The sequence below is a fragment of the Haliaeetus leucocephalus genome, unplaced genomic scaffold, assembly GCF_000737465.1.
Source record: "Haliaeetus leucocephalus isolate CR32 unplaced genomic scaffold, Haliaeetus_leucocephalus-4.0 Scaffold657, whole genome shotgun sequence".
NCBI classification, from domain to species: domain Eukaryota; kingdom Metazoa; phylum Chordata; class Aves; order Accipitriformes; family Accipitridae; genus Haliaeetus; species Haliaeetus leucocephalus.
Window position 1 is genome coordinate 4,631,528 of NW_010973093.1, and position 17,322 is coordinate 4,648,849.

The window sequence follows — 17,322 nt, forward strand, 5'->3', positions numbered from 1 at the left end:
CTGGTTTTCAGCACCGCTGCCGAATTGCCAAAGGACCCCCAGATGCTCTTTGGCTCTTTGTGGCCCACCTACTATTGGACACGTTTGTCTTTCCCGTGTCTGTTATTGTGAAGGGGTGCGTGTTGCCGGAGTGGGGAACATGGGATGCTTTGCAAAACATTGCCTTTATTCTGTCAACCAAGTGACTGCGACTTTCTTAATTGTGGATTCTTTTAGTTAATTAGAAATGTTTGGAAACGCCTTGCACCTCAGCAGGGTTCAGTTCTGCGGGGTGCCAAGTGCTTTGTTCTTCATCCAGCAAAGCACTTAAGCATGTCTTTAAGAACACTTTACAGGCTGAAATAAGCTCATTGATTTCAGGGCACTGAAGGATTGAGCCAATACTAAATTTCTTCCAATGATCCCGACTCAAATAGTAACATCCAGGAAAGTGTTTCTTGAATGTTAATGCTACCTTAAATAGCAGTATCTCGGGCTTCACAACTTGAATTGGTCAGAGAAATGTAACGAAGACTGAAACAGCATGTTTGGGGGAGCGTTTCTTCTGGGGAATAGAGGAAAATTCATGGTTAAAGGTGATTTTCCCCCTCTTCCCCCTTTTTTACCTTCCAGTTTTGTAGTAGCAGAGGTTAGCTTTAACTGTGGTCATCTTCAGCAAGCTTTTAATAAATTAAAGAGAAACTGAAACAGTTTGGAAAAATATAGAATAAGCAAATACTCCAGAGAGACTTTTAGTGGCAACATGATTAATAAGGGACACTCCTGGTAATACTATCAAAACAGAGCTATTGCAAAAGCATATGGAGCGTCCCTCTTTTGGGGCAGGAGCAGGATTCAGACAAATGATCCAGGGCCATTTATATGCCTCTTTGCAGTGTGGGTTTTTTCTCCCCCTAGAAGTGTGAGTGAAATAAGCTCTGTAGATTTAACCATGGGATTAGATTTAAGGAAAAAAGACTATTTAGTAAATCAGGCAACTTCTTCTTGGTCCCAAGTATTTTTATCCTTGTTGTTTGTTTCATAACAGGCTGCATTCCTTACACAGACCTTTTTTTTCTTAGTTTTATATATTTTATTTTTTGCTCTCTTGTCAACCCCCGCACGTATCTAGTAATAACCTTAAGGAGCTGAAAAAGGGAAATGTTCTCCAACAGGAGAATATGATGCAAAATACATGAAGATGGTTTTCCAAAACATCCTGCCTTCTGCAGGTTCTCCCAGTGCTCTTCTGGTTTTGCTGCCTTTCTCCCTTACAAACAAAAATATCCACTGGTGATTGAGTATGCGGAGAGGTTGCTTGTAGCTGTAACACATACTGCGTTCGCTCCCCTGGGTGCAGCCTGCTCAGCCCTGCATTGCTCATGTCACCCAGGCCAGTTTTTCCCCCTGCACTTTGTTCTGAGAGCAATTATTTCTTTATTTCCTTTGAAGACGTTTGTTGTGCAGCTGCTGTGGCAGCTTGTAGTTGTCATGTGGGAAGGCAAAAGAAGAGAACTGGAGTTACGAGCTTATAAACTTCTCAAGTTTTAGGAAGGTACTGAGATGAAATGATATTGTGGTTTTTCCTCCTCCTTTCTCTCTCTTTTTTTTTTTTTTCCTAAATAAAAAATGAGAGGGGACCTCTTGTACTGCATGTGCATAAATTGTACAGGTTTGGCTCTGCTCAAGTCAGAAGTTAAAAAATAAAATAAAATAGCCATCCTGACACATGAAACAATGCAGTCTTCCAAAACCAAAATAGTTTTGTGTAGTACACCAGCAGATAGGAGTCAAAGATCTGTGTGTGGGCTTTAAGAGATGCCTTGCCTTCTTTTTTTGGAGAAGAAACTTCTGTTAACATCTAAATGATTTCAAGAATTCAGCAAGGATTGAATTCCCTACTTCATCGGCATGAAACTTTCACATTGCTACTGGACTATGTTATTTTATCAGCCTCCTGCTCTTCAGACTCCATTTTCCAAAAACTTCTAAAAGTGATTATGCAAGTCAAACCTAATTTCTTATCACAGTTCTGTATTTATTGGCTCAGTTGTTTGCGAGGGATTGTTTCACACACCCTGTTTCCCTTGGCATTTTTAGAAGGTTCTTATAGTTGTTAGCAGCTGTAAATGGTATTAATAAGAAGTATTTGGTTGCTGGTTTCTGCAGTTTTGTATGCTGATTAGGCTGGATTGCCAAAGGTTGAGCAAGTTTCTAAAAGAAGAATTGTTCTTTGAATTGTGAAAACACTATTCTCAAAAAACCAGCTATATCTGTGTCAAGAATTTCATGTGCAGGCTGATACACTTCTGCAGAAACTAAGGTGGAACACTTTATTTGTCCAAATTGGTATTGACTTTAAAATCAATGAAGTCTCATCTAAGGATCTTCTTGACTCTTAAAAGAACCAGACTGAAAGATGTCAAGGTTCTTTTCCTTTTTCTCAGCATTGTATTTGAGATAATAAGCACTTGCCTGATTCAGTGTTACCTTTTTGGGTTGTCCATACTGTGCTGTTCTTCCTGAAGTAGTTTTAGTGGGTTAGTAAATGCCTTTTGCAGAGTAGCACTGCCTGTTTGTGAAAATAAGCAGATCTTCTGGTTTGCTTTCATCCGGGGAGGATCCAGCATGTGTGCTCCCTGAACAGTTGAGCATCCTTAAAAGTTTTCAAGACTCAAGTTGACAAAGCCTTGAGCAAGCTGGCCTGAGTCTGGTCTTAGAATCATGGAATCATAGAATATCTCAAGTTGGAAGGGACCCATAACGATCATCGAGTCCAGCTCCCTAACTTGACCCTGCTTGGAGCAGTAACTTCCACTAGAACCTACCGTGGTCCCTTTCCACCTGATGGTTTTATGATTTATGACTCCAGTTGTCTTTCTTCAGAGCCAGAAGAGCATCTCCTTGCTGTTGTCACCAGATCTTGCTGTTGGAGTACTAGATTCACCCAGATCAAATTCATGGAATGAATCAACCAAAAATAAGTGCAGTTTCCTTATGCAGACCCTCCTGTTTGAGGCCTGCTGCAGGTGGGGAAGGGCTCAGTGAAGTGTGGTTTATCCAAGAAAGAGAAGCTGATGCTAAGCAAAGCCTGTTGCTAACTGTGTCCCATGGAGCAGAGAGCCTACCATTCGTGTGACAGCAGTAGGCAGGTAATGAGACTGTCCAGCCACAAGCGTGATCAAAAACTAGTTTGCCAACAGGCAAAGTTAGGTTCAGTTCCCTATGGGACTTCAAATGTAGAAAAATAAGCATCTCCCGCCTTTATTAGGCTTATGTTCCAAGCGAAAGCTATGGCTTGTATTTCATCCAAAACATGGGGCATTAGCCTAGGGCTGCTGGGCTGCATGTAGTTTGTGGAGTGGCTCAAGGGCAATTGGTGTAACAGAGTTATGATGTGACCAGCAGATTTGTTCAGTGAGGTCAGATTTCCCAGCAGACTCCCTTAATGTGGAAAGAAGTAATTGTGCTGGGGCCAACACCGCTGGGTTGGCTCAGGAGCCACTTGGTCACCTTGTCCAGCCAAACCTCCGAACAGACAGATCGATACTCAGGAAACCCTTCTCATCGTCCGCCGCTGGACTGTGGAACCTGCGCTGGAGCTCTGAATTATGTCCCTTCTAGCTCTTGACTACATGAAGACTTTGATGTTTAAGGCTGAGGAAGGCTGGCTGTATCTTGCACTTAGCTGGTCTTAGTTCTTGAATGTGATTGCACAACCACTTTTACTGGAGAAGCTCCTTGACTCAGCCAAGAACATTAATGATAAAATTGTGGCTTATGCAGTAGCCTCCTCGTCATGTACCTGAAATTATCTCTTTGAGCTATTCTCCAAGGTCTGTAGCAGATGGAGAGACACATAATGAGCAAAGCAGTGGGGAGAACAGTTCAGACTTCAAGTCCATATAGACTGGAAAAACAAAGGAGTATTAGGTGTGTGTAACCAGTTCAGACGTAGTATGTAATTAATCTTCATCTGTGGCTTTTAAAATCAGCAACAGGCAGAGTATCCCAGATTTAAAACCCGTGTTTGTTCAGATATAATGGATGGGTAGACAATTTTTTCTGAACTTCACCCCACCAGGCATTGTCTTCCAGGTAGGTTTACGTCAAGTGAATTGACTGGAGCAGTGCTGCACAGCATGGCTCTAACCATCGCAACAGCCCTGTTTTACAGGGTCATCCCGGTAGTTTCACATTTAAAATTGCCAGTCATTTAATTCTTGACTGTTTTGTACCCATTTTTAATTTTAAAAAGGAAAAAAAATCCATGCTGCTTTTGAGCTGGAGTTTCTCATACTTAAGTCTGTGTAAAGATGATTTATGGTGCTAGTAGGGGCTCCACTGGAAATGCAAGATCTATTATGAAGTGGATTGAACAGCCCATGCTGAAATGTTTATTGCCGTCTTCAAAATAGAATACATCAGGGTTGATGGTGCCTGTCCAGGAAAGAGAGAGAGTGGAGTGGAGTGGGGCTAGTGGGGTATTTTTAGTATTCCAATAAAAGACAAGGCTTTTAAAGGAAATCACTTATTGCCATTTTGCAATCAAGAATGCAGGAGTGTTCCAGGGACTGCAAGAAATATGCTTCAAGAATGTCAGAGCCATAAGGAACTAATCATTAAATATTCTCTCGTTTCCACCCCCGTTTTTTGCTCTGAGGAAGCCATTTAGAAGCTTTGCAATTTATATGTAAATCTCAACCCTCCTGACCACGCGGTCAAGTATCCAAGGGACTTAGGAGCCAGCATCCCATTTTCAAAAGTTCTTACAATTCCTGTGCAAGCAGGGCACTTTTTTAAATAGAAGACACATGGACCAGACTTCAGGAACACTTAATCTGACCTTAAATGACTTGGTATGAACACTATATGATTTTTTTTCTGCTATAACTTTTTTCTCCTTCATCAATGTCTTACTAGTGAAGTTCCTCTTGCGGGTTCAGATAGACCAGTAAAACTGTAATTTTGTTACTACAGCTTATTCCACTCGGTGGAATGAGCTGTGATTATTTTTATTTCATTTTTTTCATGTGTAACTTTAGTTGTTGGTGCTTTAAACATTTCAGAAGCATTCTGGTGCGGTAATATTTCCATCTAACTAGGGAGTGAGTAATCCCAGCATTTGTTCGAGTGAAAAACAAAGGAAGAGGCAAAAGATAGTACTTTCTTAAGTGATTTAAGAGCCTTATGGGACAATTTACTAAGGAGAGCTAGTGGTTACCTGCTCCCTCTCCCCACGTTCCCATCTTTTTCCTTGTACTGGCACTGGTGTCCTGGTGAGGCAGTTCAGGGAGCTATAATGGTAGAAAACTGACCCTACCAAAAACAAAGGCCAGGGTGTCAGGCTGATGGCAGATGGACACGAGCAGATGTCCCCTTCTGCACCAGGCCAGTGGAGCTGTCCTTTCATTTTATTACTTTTTTTTTCCCCGTTTGTTTTTACTGGAGAAAGCAGTGGAGGAACAACAGTCCCCCGCGGAGATCATCTGTCATGTCTTCTGCCTTTTCCCTGCTTGCTGCAGGTACCGGCTCTGGGGTACGCTGCTGCCTGGCAGACCCTTTCTTTCAGGAAAACCATTTTGAGTTTGCCAGCTGGGCTGTAGCTTCTGCATCCCTTGCTAGAGTAGAGGCTGGTGAGTGAAGCTGAGCTGGAGAAGGTGCATGGATGTATGTGTGTGAGGGGGAACACCAGCCTTCAGGGCACTGCAGGAGGCAGCGAATGCCCCGTCTCTGGGATTTAACTCACCTTGGCCCCAGGTTGGTGTCTCCTTGCAGCCAGTGCTGCATCTGGCTGGTAAATCTCCAACGTTTCAAATGCAATGAGAGGTCTCTTTAGTGACTTGTGATTTGTGCTGCTGAAGGACCACCTGATGGTAGGTAACCGCTGGATTTTCTTAGGTCATTGTCTTCTTGCAAGGAAAGCTTCACCTGGCTCTCCTTCACACCCTTTAGTTCCTGGCTGTTCTCTCCACCACGATTCATGAGGCTGGGGTCCATGCCAAACGCTTCTTCTGTTCCTCGTTGTTCATTGCCCTCAATGGCGAGGGGAGGATAGCTTCTGGTAAGCCTAGAGAGAAGGACGTCCCAGTTAAACCTGCGCTTTCTCACCCTTTCCTGCTGATTTTTGCTGAGCTTATGCCAGAACAAAAGGGTTCAGGTGACACCTCTGGCTTGGTTGGGCTCACTTGGGTGAACCTCAACTGAAAGACAGGGATTTGTAGAACCTTTGTGATCTTGTTTGGGCTTGTTTTGTTTCCTTTCTTCTGGGAAACCTTTAGTGCACGTTGAGGTTTTTTGAAACTTTCGCAAGTCCCATTCCAAGTTGTAACACAGTTGTTCAGAAATGCAGCACATTGCTTGACTGATCTTGTTTCTTGGCATCACTTATGTAAGGGAAAGGATGCTAGAGAGTTTGGAGAAAGGAAAATTGGAAAGTGTGTGTGCTTATTTAATAAAAAAAAGGGGGGGGGGGGGGAAAAAAAAGCCACATGCAAAAAAATCCAGTAACCATGTCTGCCGATGACCTTTGGGGTTGGAAATAGTTTGATAATAGCAGTGTGGGGACGAGCAAGGAAATTCTGTGAAGTCACTCTAGAAGAACAAAAGGAAAAAACATGAGAATGTTTCCAGTTTCTGGCTTTCTGGGAGCTGGGTGACCTCCTGCACAGCTCTGGACCTCTGCGCCTGGTGCTGCCCCAGCACACCCATCAGAAAAGGGCATCAGAGAGAGATGAGTAGAGGTTGCTAGGTTTGAGCTGAAGTAAAAGAGATGGTATGTGGGAAAACACCAAAAGGTGACTCTCAGGGAGATGTGCAGTCTTAAATTGTCAACTTTGGCTGGGCATGGGTGCAAGGTCCTGCACGCATTTACCCCAAAAGACAGCTTGTGCTCCGTAGGAGCTTTCTTTTAGCTTGCCTTTAGCATTGTCCACAAAGTTAGAGAGAAATTGCTGCAGAGTTATTATTGCTCATTAAATACATCTGGTCTTTTCTTTGGTATACCAGTGAGTATAAAGGGTCCAGTTAATGTTGCTTTTTGGGGGTGGGAAGTAACCTGGGTAAGCTGTTGCCTCTTATATCTGCTCTTTGTGCAATGATGAGTCCAGTAAATGATTTTATTACTGAGTGTTTTTGCAGAAAGGTATTATTCAGGTATGTGTGTAAATTGCTTTAAAACTCTGTGGTTCAGTAATTGTATCTCAGAGGTACATCAAACCATTTCTCCTAGGTTGTCCTTTGTGAACTACCTTCTGCTATTTAAAGTAGATACAAATTTAGCTCAAAGTGTTCCCTTTCCCGCAGACTTCTCTGAAAGTTAAAACTTGTGACAGTTTAGTTCTTGCTGTGCTCTTGACTTGTCTTCAAATACAAACAAATGTCTTGCCTGTCTCTGAGCTTCACTTCTGGTGGCTTAGAAGGTAGAATTATTTGTATTTCTTAATTTCCTTAGGAAACCTTCCTGTCTTTCAACTGCCCTTCTTCTTGTCTGGTTCTCAGGTCAATGCAAGAGATTAATGAATTGTGTAGACTTACAGACATACAGTCAAATGTATATTTATGTGGCATCTTAAACTGTTGGATTGAAACCTTCCAACAACTGCCAAAGGCAGGAGATTACCTTCACACAGACCAGCTAAGCATCAGAGATGTTGAAACATGAGCAGCGGTTGAAGGCTGAGACCAAATTGATTTGAGCTATTCCTCTGACTTTTGTGGTTCATGTGAGGTTGGGTTTGTACAGTGTATATCGCTTTTTGAAAGAATATGGGATTTCTTTGCAGTTGTGCTTGGAAGTAGTTCAATATACTATCTGGCGTGCACTTGTAATTTGAAAAATAGATTAAAAAAGAAGCAAATTGAAGTATAACAATAATGGATTAAGAGAAACACTTATCTCACTTCCTTTCATTCAGCCGGGCTGTGCATGTGGTTTGGGACCCAAACGCTCGGGATTATTCGATTGCTGAAGCAATAAATGTTTTGGATGTAAACTCACTCCATGCTGCTTCTGGGACTGAGTCTGACATTTGTTTTCCGATAGTGGTGTTTTTTATCTTGCTGTTATTTAGCCACACTTTGTTTGACAACAGGTCTTGCTGTCAGTAATGTAAGGTATCTTCATGCCCTGATCAAAGGCTTGTATTAACAGCAAACTCATCTGTGTGCCCAAGAGGGAAGCGTAGCTCCAACTCAACATGACAAAAATCCACAAAAATGCAATTTTTTAATATGTGAAATAATGTTGACTGAGGAGTTAATGTGTATAAACAAAGTCTATACCTTTGACTCAGATAAATTGTTTCTTCAGGTTAATCTAGCGTTGCATGAATAGCTCCAAATGTGAATAACTCATAAAATAAGAGTTTTTTCATCTTCCATAGGAATGACCTAGGTTTTTCTTTCTTCCAAATAAGGAATTAATAATGCAATAGTTGTTGTTTCCAAAGAGCTCAGCTTTTTTGAGAAGTGTCTTTTTTTTTCTCCTCTAGACCCAGTGAAACACATGGGCGTTTGGAGCCTTTAATAACTGTTCGCAGAGCCTGTTCTTGATTTCTTTGAGAATTGCCAATGATTTTGATGTCAGAGTTGAGAGGTACAACTGTAGTGTTAAATTTCTCAAGTCAGACCAGTTGAAAAGGAAGGTCAAAAGCAATAACGTCCAGGTTCCTCTGGGCGGGCGGGGGCGTAGGATAATGTGCGATCACAGCGTTTTACACAGACGTATCGCCCAAGAAAAAGTTTGGCTGTCACAAAACTAATAAAGAACAAGCCTCCAGAGAGATGGTTTCAATGATGCAGGTGTAGGAATCAGGGAGTGTATTTACATACAAGCCAGCTTAATAGCGTGGGATTTATGCTAAAGTGGTTCTTAATGCAATACAAATTGAATACCCCGTCTCGCTCGAAACGAGGAAAATGTTAGAAGGAAAGATTTTTTTACAGCTTTTGGGGGAGAAAGTGTTTGGCTTTTTTTAGGGAACGTAAAGGACAGCAAGATGGATTTCTTCGGGTGCTTGCCATGTTAAACTAGTGCTTTAGGTATGTGCATCAGATTTGGAGCCAGCCTTCCAAGTTGGTTCTTTGCTGCCTTGAAAATCAGGGGTTTGAACAGATTTGGGCAGGGTTTCTGCCATATATCTGGCAACACGGACTTAAAATTAACTTACTGAAAAAGCAGATAGAGTTTGTTTTTTTTTTAAACTGTGACATTAAAAAGAAGTCCTTAAAGAAAGCAGCCATGACTCTACAGCCTCTTGTTGAAACTCCCATCTTTTCCCTGCTTCTCTCCTACCCTATAAAACAACTATTATGTGTTTATAAGTTAGCGCTCCGTGTCACTTATAAAAGAAGACTTATTCATAAATTTCTGGATAGACAGTTCTGTGGGAATATAACTTTCTTGGCATAAAACAAGCCGCTTTTTCCAGATAATGTAATGCTATACCAGGCTTTTTAAAGTCATAGCATGCTATTTATTATTATTTTATAATGTATAAAAGACACCAGTGCTGAACCTTCAGCATTATTGAGAATGGCACTATACCCAAATCAGCAGAAAAGATGGGGAAAACCCCAAGCAAAACTCCCATTCCCAGAAGCAGTCGCCAACGAGGTGTTGAGGGATGCTCAGGGCTTGCTGCAGGGCTGCTTTCCCTGTGCCTCCTCTCTGCAGACAGCAAGCGCCGGGGGGGAGATCACAAATAGGCATGTCTCATTTTTGGGGTGGGATTTTCCAGCTGCAAGTTAGAGTTCTTGAAACAGGCTTGGATGTAATGTTTCAGCTTTTGAAGTCGGGGCAGATGACTTGGGGACACACACACACGCACATGCCTTAGAAATTTTTTTTGTAATGGGCTGAAATCAGTATTTACTCCACCGTCCAGAAACCAGCAGGCATCCAATGCATGGTTATGTTTGCTTTCTGAATATGCTCAATATTCAGAGAGAGCACTGAGCCCACAAAACCATTCAGCTCACCCAAAGGACAGCTGCTTCCCAAATCTCCAGGTTTCCAGCTGACGCAGATCTGGGGATGACAGATGGGGATCGCATTGGTCAAGTCTGTGTCCAAAAGCCTGTTGCTGGTCCCTGGCTGGGAGGGACTGCCCTGCTGCCAGAGCAGTCTGCTTCGAACCTGACAGAGAAACCATGGCTATGCACCCCCATGAAAAGGAGACATCACCCCTTAGCATATGCTCGTATTTACTTATCCTATTTATAAGGACCATCCAATACTCTGTGCACTAATTATAGCAGCGGGGACTGGAAGAGATTTCCTTGCTCATTGAGTCCAGACCTCAGCAAATTCCCTCTGCACTTGCTTTCATAAACCCTCCTAGCATGCTTTGAAAGCATTTGGGATGTTCACCCCAGTGACTGGATATTTCCAGTGGCAGCCCAAGCTGGGCTGATGCTCAGAGAGACAGCAGTGGGTGAGTATCTTGATGTGGATATCTTGTGTCCTTACTGATGGGCTTGGGGTTGAACAAAGAGTGGTAGAGTGGACCTGGTGTTGAACTGGAAGATGCCTCCAAGGCAGAAGGACAGGTCAGCATTGCCACTGGAGACCTTTAACGTGACCTGCAAAGCCCCGGCTGTACCAGCCACTACTTGCTCCTTTCACATCCCTACCATCAGTGGATGGGGGTGTGCTGGGGTGAGTGTAGGCATCGCTCTTGAATTTTGGGGTTGTGGCTGGAGCATGTTGGTGATAACCTACCTGTTGCACTAGCCTGGGATGCTGGGCAGCTGTATGAAGCAACAGCAAGTGCCTGCTCCTTGTGTGTAGGAGTGCCTGGCTGCCAGGGGGCTGAAAGAGAAGAGCTGCAACATTGCTGACAGTGTGTCGTTAAAGAAGGGTATCCTCAGTCCCTGCAATATACCTTGCCAGTGAGCATTTTTAAAAATGAAACCAGGATCTTGTTACTGGAGCAGGGGATGCCCAGGAGAAAGGTGCAACTGTCTCCTCTGCAGGGGCTTCCCCGTGTGAAGTTGTAGCACAAGACACCTTGTAGGAACCTGCATGCTCTAATTGATACAACATTAAATCTCAATGGCCAGCACTCCGTGGCTACAGAGCGATTTTAATGGTAAATCAATAGTCTGATAGAAGCAGACCAGAAATCTTTTGACACTTATTCAAGAGGGACTTGTCAAAACACGATGTATTTATGACCAAGTTCCTGGCTGCCTGTTCAAAGGCACTTGAACCCCTGCCAGATCCTAAACACACTCAGATTCCCAGGAGTTATATTCAGCACAATAAGTGGATATTTCACAGTAAATATTGCCTTGTCAGAAAGCTGGCATAAGCACCCAGTTGACAAGCAACAATTGGCCGCTTTGTATGGGTGCTGCGAGGGCTCGTCTCTCCATCGGTGGCGGGGCTCGTGAGCAGAAATTTCTGCCGGGCTCCAGCCGTCGTTAGCATTAGGAATTTAAAATGCTTTAAAGAAAACAGCAGATCATTGAGTCTCAGCTGTCTCCATCTGAACAGTCAGCAGAAGGAATTGGAAAGTCTTGATGATTAATCACAAACACAAAAGCCGGCTGCTGGCTGATGGTAGGTATCCGCTCTTCTCCGAGGAAACCAATTCATCAGCGTTATTTGTGATTCATAACAGATATTTGAGGCAAATAAGCTTATTTAGTACACGGCGCCCTGCACTTGCGTGAAGTTACAAACCAGAAATGTTAATTATTCTCTGTCCTCTCGCAGCTCTGCAGCACATCCAGGATTTCGGCAGTGCAGTGTAGGCTGTAACACGCATGCAGCGCCTGTAGCGTGGGCTCTGTACGGAGAGGAGAGGGATGCTCTTGAGGGCAGGGATGTGCTGTATCCCGGGTTTGCACGGTGCTCAGCGTGGTGCGGCTCCAAGCCACGTCTGGGGTCTCTGCGATGGGAAAACAGCAGAGGTTGGGATGAAGAGAGGGAAATGAAATGATTTATTGGACTTGTCAGCTGTGTGACTGGTGTTTGTCATCGCTGAGGACAGCTGGCAGTGCACCAGAGAGTGGGCTTTAAGTGGGACCTTATTTCTAATGAGAACTTACACCCTTGAGTTACACAGTCCCAACCAGGCAAGGGTAGTTACTATCTGGCTGAAGAGGCGCAAGGCAATAAGAGTCCTCAGCCGTCACCTGTATTTACACAGATCATTAACCTGAGGTGCAAACTGGGGGTGGAGGATCATCTTCTAGATGCCCAAACCACTTCAGGGAGATTCAGACCTGAAGGAATTATTTGCATTTCCATGTGAACCCCAGCTGGGAAGTTGTTTGTATAGGAGTAAGTCAGCTACGGTGGGAAGGGTGTCTGTGATGAACCCCAAACCCGTGACCCTCAAAGCTGATAAATCCTGGGGAGAGGGAATAGATTTGGGGCTTGGAGAAGGGCTGCCCCAGGTGACCCCAGGAAGTTGGGGTATGGTGTGAACCCCAGGTCCTCCGGTCTCACGGCTGGACAGAGAGCGGGTAAGACAGACTGAAGAGCGATCTTAATCTAGAGTAAGTTATGTATGTTGTAACCTTTTCTTTCCATCTTATATATGAAAATTTGATCTTGAACTTTTTTTTTTGGAGAAGGCTTTGCTAGGTTTGGCGTTTTGAACCCCCCTGCTGCCCAGGGATGGGGGGGGTCAGGATCGGGGTGACAAGCAGAGGCATGGCTGATCTCAGCCGTAAGATTAAAACCCGGCAAAGCAGGGTGAGTGCCAGCGTTTCTGGGAATGGCAGGGAGACCCTGTGTCCTGCTGGCACACCATGCCCTGAAACTCGGCATAAGCTGAGAATGTGCCCTCTGCATTTCTGCACTGCTCCTCCGAGCTGGAACAGCAGCACCATCTCAGACTCTTTAGCAGATGGAGTTTCAAGAGCATTGCACTTTCTCCAACCTGCCTTAATTAATTGGTTGGTAATTGCACATAGACTTCTGCTTTCACTTCCTACCTTTCCCTGAGAAATGCATTTCAAATTTGTATTCCTGTCACTGTTTTCTTTTGTGCAGGAATCTTTTATTTTTTCTTCTCTGAATCCTGTTTACTTTGTTAGTGGCTTTGATTCCTGAACTTCTCTTTGAGGAGTTCTTGTCGAGGGGAATATTTATACTTCATAGGACTTGAGCAAAAAAAGGCAAAGCAGGCAGGGAATCTAGAGTGCATAATTACTGTCAGATCCTATCCATAGTTTTTGTTAGGAAAGCATGTTGTACTCTGTGAAACACCCAGGTTTAAAAGCTTCAGATCCTTCTAATCTGCTATTCTGTAGTATGGGCGGGGGGGAAATGTGCGTAACATCTGGTCTCTATCATGCAAGAGGTACTTTGAAATTTGTGTGCTATTGCCAATTTATGTCATCCTGTTCTTTTTGCGCATATCGCACGGATCAGATAAGCCTTTAATACTAGCGGATTGCTGATTTATATTGCACCGACACGTGCCATCTCTGCTTCTCTGTCTCTCACATGGGGAGTAAGTACTTGACCACTGCTTTTGGAAACAGAAAAGTGGCTCCAGGTTTTTAATACCAGTCTCTTTCCAGGGATAAAATGAAGTTTATTTAATTTTGCTGTCCCACTCTTGTTGCCCTGAAAGTCCTCTAAAGTTTCCTATTCATTCTGCTATTGCCCGTTAGCAATACTTTATTAGTCCCCCACCTTCCCCTCTTCCTGCTGTGTCATAATTCTAGGTTTATGTGCAGTTTTTCTTGGGAGTTGTCAAAGAATAATTACGCCCCATTAACTCCACTTTGTATCATTACTAATTCACACCTATAGAGTATTTTCCAAGCAAGTGATCTCTGTTGTCTCTTAATTGCTGAAGTCCATAAACTCTGTTACACTGAAACTGTGCTAAGGATTTGCACCCTCTAAAACTTCTCCCTCCAGTGCGAAACATAACAGAGAATCTGAATGCGGCAGCTTTATCAGATCTTATTTCTTCCCAGTTTAAGCAAATTATTTTCTTCTGGCTCTGTTGAAGACTACAAAATGTATATTAAGATGTAAAAAGCGCAAAACTAGAAAGATGGTAAAAGTATAGATCGTGTTCCCAATGGATTAATCTAACAGTTTGTGTTGCTGGATGACGTGGGGTGGTTGGCTGAGGTTGAAAACTGAACAATACCCCTCTCTCACCCATTCCAGTGGGTCAGAGCAAGTAGCCCGTGTATGGTCCGAGATCCAGCTGCGTCAAATGTGGTTGATAGACACTGACCTGGGATGAGGATCTGGAGCTCGGCTAGGTTCTGCAGGAGCCCAGCGGTGGGAGCATCCTCTGGGACAAACCTGGTTTCGTGGGTGCCCTGGCACGGACCCTGGCTGCCCTGCGCCTGCCAGGGCTGGGTGCAAGCACGGTGGTCTTTAGCTGAAAAGGCAGCGTTGTGAAGCACAGTCCTGGCGGCTTCTGGTGTCAGAGCCAAACTCAAGCCCTTGCTAGGTGTGCAAAGAGAGCGGCAGGAACAGACAGATGCATTTTTACTAGTTTATTCTGCTTAATGTGATTAATAAGCAGTTTCATCCAGGTTTAGCCTGAAGCTCTAAACCCCCCCCCCCCCCAAATCATCCTACCCCAAAGCATGCAGTAACTATACACCACTCAGCTTAAAGGACTTGTCCCTGCCTAGCCAAAGAGCTTGTCCCCACACCCCACCGCAGTGCCGAGTCCTGCCGCAGTCCTTGGGCATCCCGGGTGGAGGGTACGGAGCTGCTGCCGTCTCTGTTTGCAGTCAGCTGTTCCTACAAGGAAAAGAAAGGCTCAATATCTAAGAGCTGCTTGAGCCAGTGCAGTGAAGCGCTGCTCAAGCTCACTTCAGATAACAAATGGTTTTAACTGAGCATAAAAGAAAAAAATACTGCTGGTGGCAACTCTTATTTCCCTGGAAAAAAATCCTGGACCCCTGGCAGAAAAACAGTTTCTGCACAGAAAACATGACACTATTTACAAAAAGCAATGTCTAATATCCTTTTCCAGCTTGGAAAGAGGAGTTTATTTTAATACATCCTTTTTTAATTGCCATGAGCTGGACTTGTAAATATTGTAAGTGGTTGAGTAATAGTCATCTGTGAGCAGACCAAATGAAGGGACATTTTTTCCGCTTTTGGAGCCCTAACATATTCCCACAGCTCTGACAGGGGGATAGCGTGGAGCAGATACTAAACCAAAACAAAAGCCTCCTAATTAAAAGATCGTTTAACCTCAGGGGATGCCTGTGTGTGTGATGCCAGTGCCTGAAGCGGGCAGTAGTCCAGCCGGCTGTGTGAGGAGTTCACGTGTTGGGGCTGCTGAGGGAGATGATGGGGTGGACTGCAGGGATCCAGTCCATTTTCAGTAAAGCATTTCTTCCTCTCTAAGAAAGGGGAGAGAAAGGGGAGAGTTCCCTCTAAGAAAGGGGGAACTGAGGAGAATTAGTTTCCTCTAGCAGGCATCTGACAGCTGTGTCACCTTATTGCTGTTGTTTAGTCAAGAGAGAAAAAATCTGCTTTGCTGGTTTTCTGGATCATTCTTCAAAACGATCCATAACTTACACTTTTTTAACGCTGTCCTTCTTCAGAGCAGCATGGTGTGCCCAAACTAAAAAGTAGTCGTGAAGTTTTGTAAGATCATATTAGTCATTAACTTCTGCAACTGGTAGCAACCGGTATGGTTTTGGGCAGGATGGAGCACACGGAGCCCGTGTGCTGCACGGTTGGGCAGAGCACTGTTACACTCTCTTTAATGCTGGTTGATCTTCATTTTCCCAAGTCAGGAACATACCTGAAAGCCCTGCTTTTGCTCTGCAAATAGTTTTTTGTCTGAAAGCAGGAGTACTTTATGTTGGAAACAATTTCCTGATGCAATTTGGATTTCCTTCTGAATAATCCTTTGCCCCAATGGGATGGTACAGGGGGATTCTAGAAAAGCTTAACTGGCCTTGCCATGAGATAAACATATCCCTTAATCTTTGCAGGGCAGATGTTTAAGTAGGAAGATACCCTGCAGGCACAGTTAAAAAAAAATTAATTTGAAGGGTCAGAAAGAGAAAGAGCTGCTCTACCAACGTGGGCTTTGTGTCCATGTTGCTGTTCAGGTCATCAGCATGCAGGGATCTGGTGAGGGGCTTGTACGGGGTAAGCATGGGGGAAAATCTGTCTCAGCTGGGAGGAGGAGCAGGACTCAGAGGAAGAATTTAATTGCAAAAGACCAATTGTAAAAGATGAAGGCAGCAACCTTAACGTCGTTTCATCTTTTGCAGGAATGCTGGTGGTGATTGTGTTGCTGCTGATTGCGATTGCTGTGGTTGCTGTCTGGCCGACACAGTAATGCGGATATGGGGCCCGTCGGAGCTGCTGCTCGACAGCTGAGCACGGAGGACTCCAGAGAAGAGACCGACTTTGTGCAAAAACCTTCTGTGTTTTAAATAAACTCAACAGTATGAGAATGAAGCTGTGTCCGACAGACATCCGTTCTTCCTTCAGTGCACAGCTGAAGAGTGCTGCGTGGAGGGTTTGAACTTGAAAAGGACTCTCTTCCCACCTTCATTTGGCGTTCGGGAGGCTGCAGCTGGCTGTACAATAGATTCACTTCTCAGCGCATCTGTGTCTGAGCACACGCTGGTGTCGGGGTGCTGCCTGCCCAGCCCGCTGCCGCTTCTGCTGAGCGGTCAGTTGTCCCGAGGGCTTTAAAATACTAAAATAAAGGTGTGGTTTTCAAGTACAGCGGTAGCACTCCTCTGCTTTCTGATACCTTTCTTTGGAATGAAAATGCTTGCATTTTTTGAGGAATATATGTTTTGGGGAATGACTGCATCTGGATGCTCGTAGGATGGGAAGCGAGAGCACGCGGAGCCCTGCGGAGAGACGCAGGACCCCCATGAGCTGCACAGAAACTCTGGCGAGTGAGTCAGTCCTTGGCCTGTCAGGGAGAGTTATCGCTGTTGATCTCCACGGATAGAAATGTAAACAGCAGCAGGTCTCAAACCAGGTGCGTAAGAGTGGAAAACCTTGTCCAACACGTGCTCATGAGAAAGGTGCGCTCTCCACATGCTCGGCCGTGCTCTGCCAGGCTGAACGCAGGTGATGCGCTGGCATTAATGTACTAATCTCGGCGATCGAGGTCTGCCTCTTTCTTTTATAACTTTTCACACGCTGTTAAAACTGAGAGGAAGGATTACCTATTTAAAAACTAATGAAAAAGAAGTATTGAATGTTTGTTTCAACGTTCGCTTGACACAACTGGCCAAAAAATAATTATTTTGTTATACATACCAGTTTGATTTCAGAATGGACAGAGCAAGCAATAAATATTGAATAAAAGCCGATCCATTTATATACAACTTATCTGCCTCAGTTTTTTATTGTTTCCT

General features: G+C 44.1%; 1 protein-coding gene across 1 annotated transcript in view; it reads left to right on the top strand.

Moving 5' to 3' along the window:
- The window catches only part of STX8 (syntaxin 8), a gene marked incomplete at its 5' end in the record, with an annotated part of 113,807 nt that extends 96,616 nt beyond the window's left edge, over positions 1–17,191 (top strand). The window contains one exon of the mRNA XM_010579495.1: positions 16,213–17,191. Within this exon, the coding sequence (XP_010577797.1) occupies positions 16,213–16,280 (68 nt within the window). The remainder of the gene's footprint in view (positions 1–16,212) is intronic.
- Between the last annotated feature and the right edge of the window lie 131 nt (positions 17,192–17,322).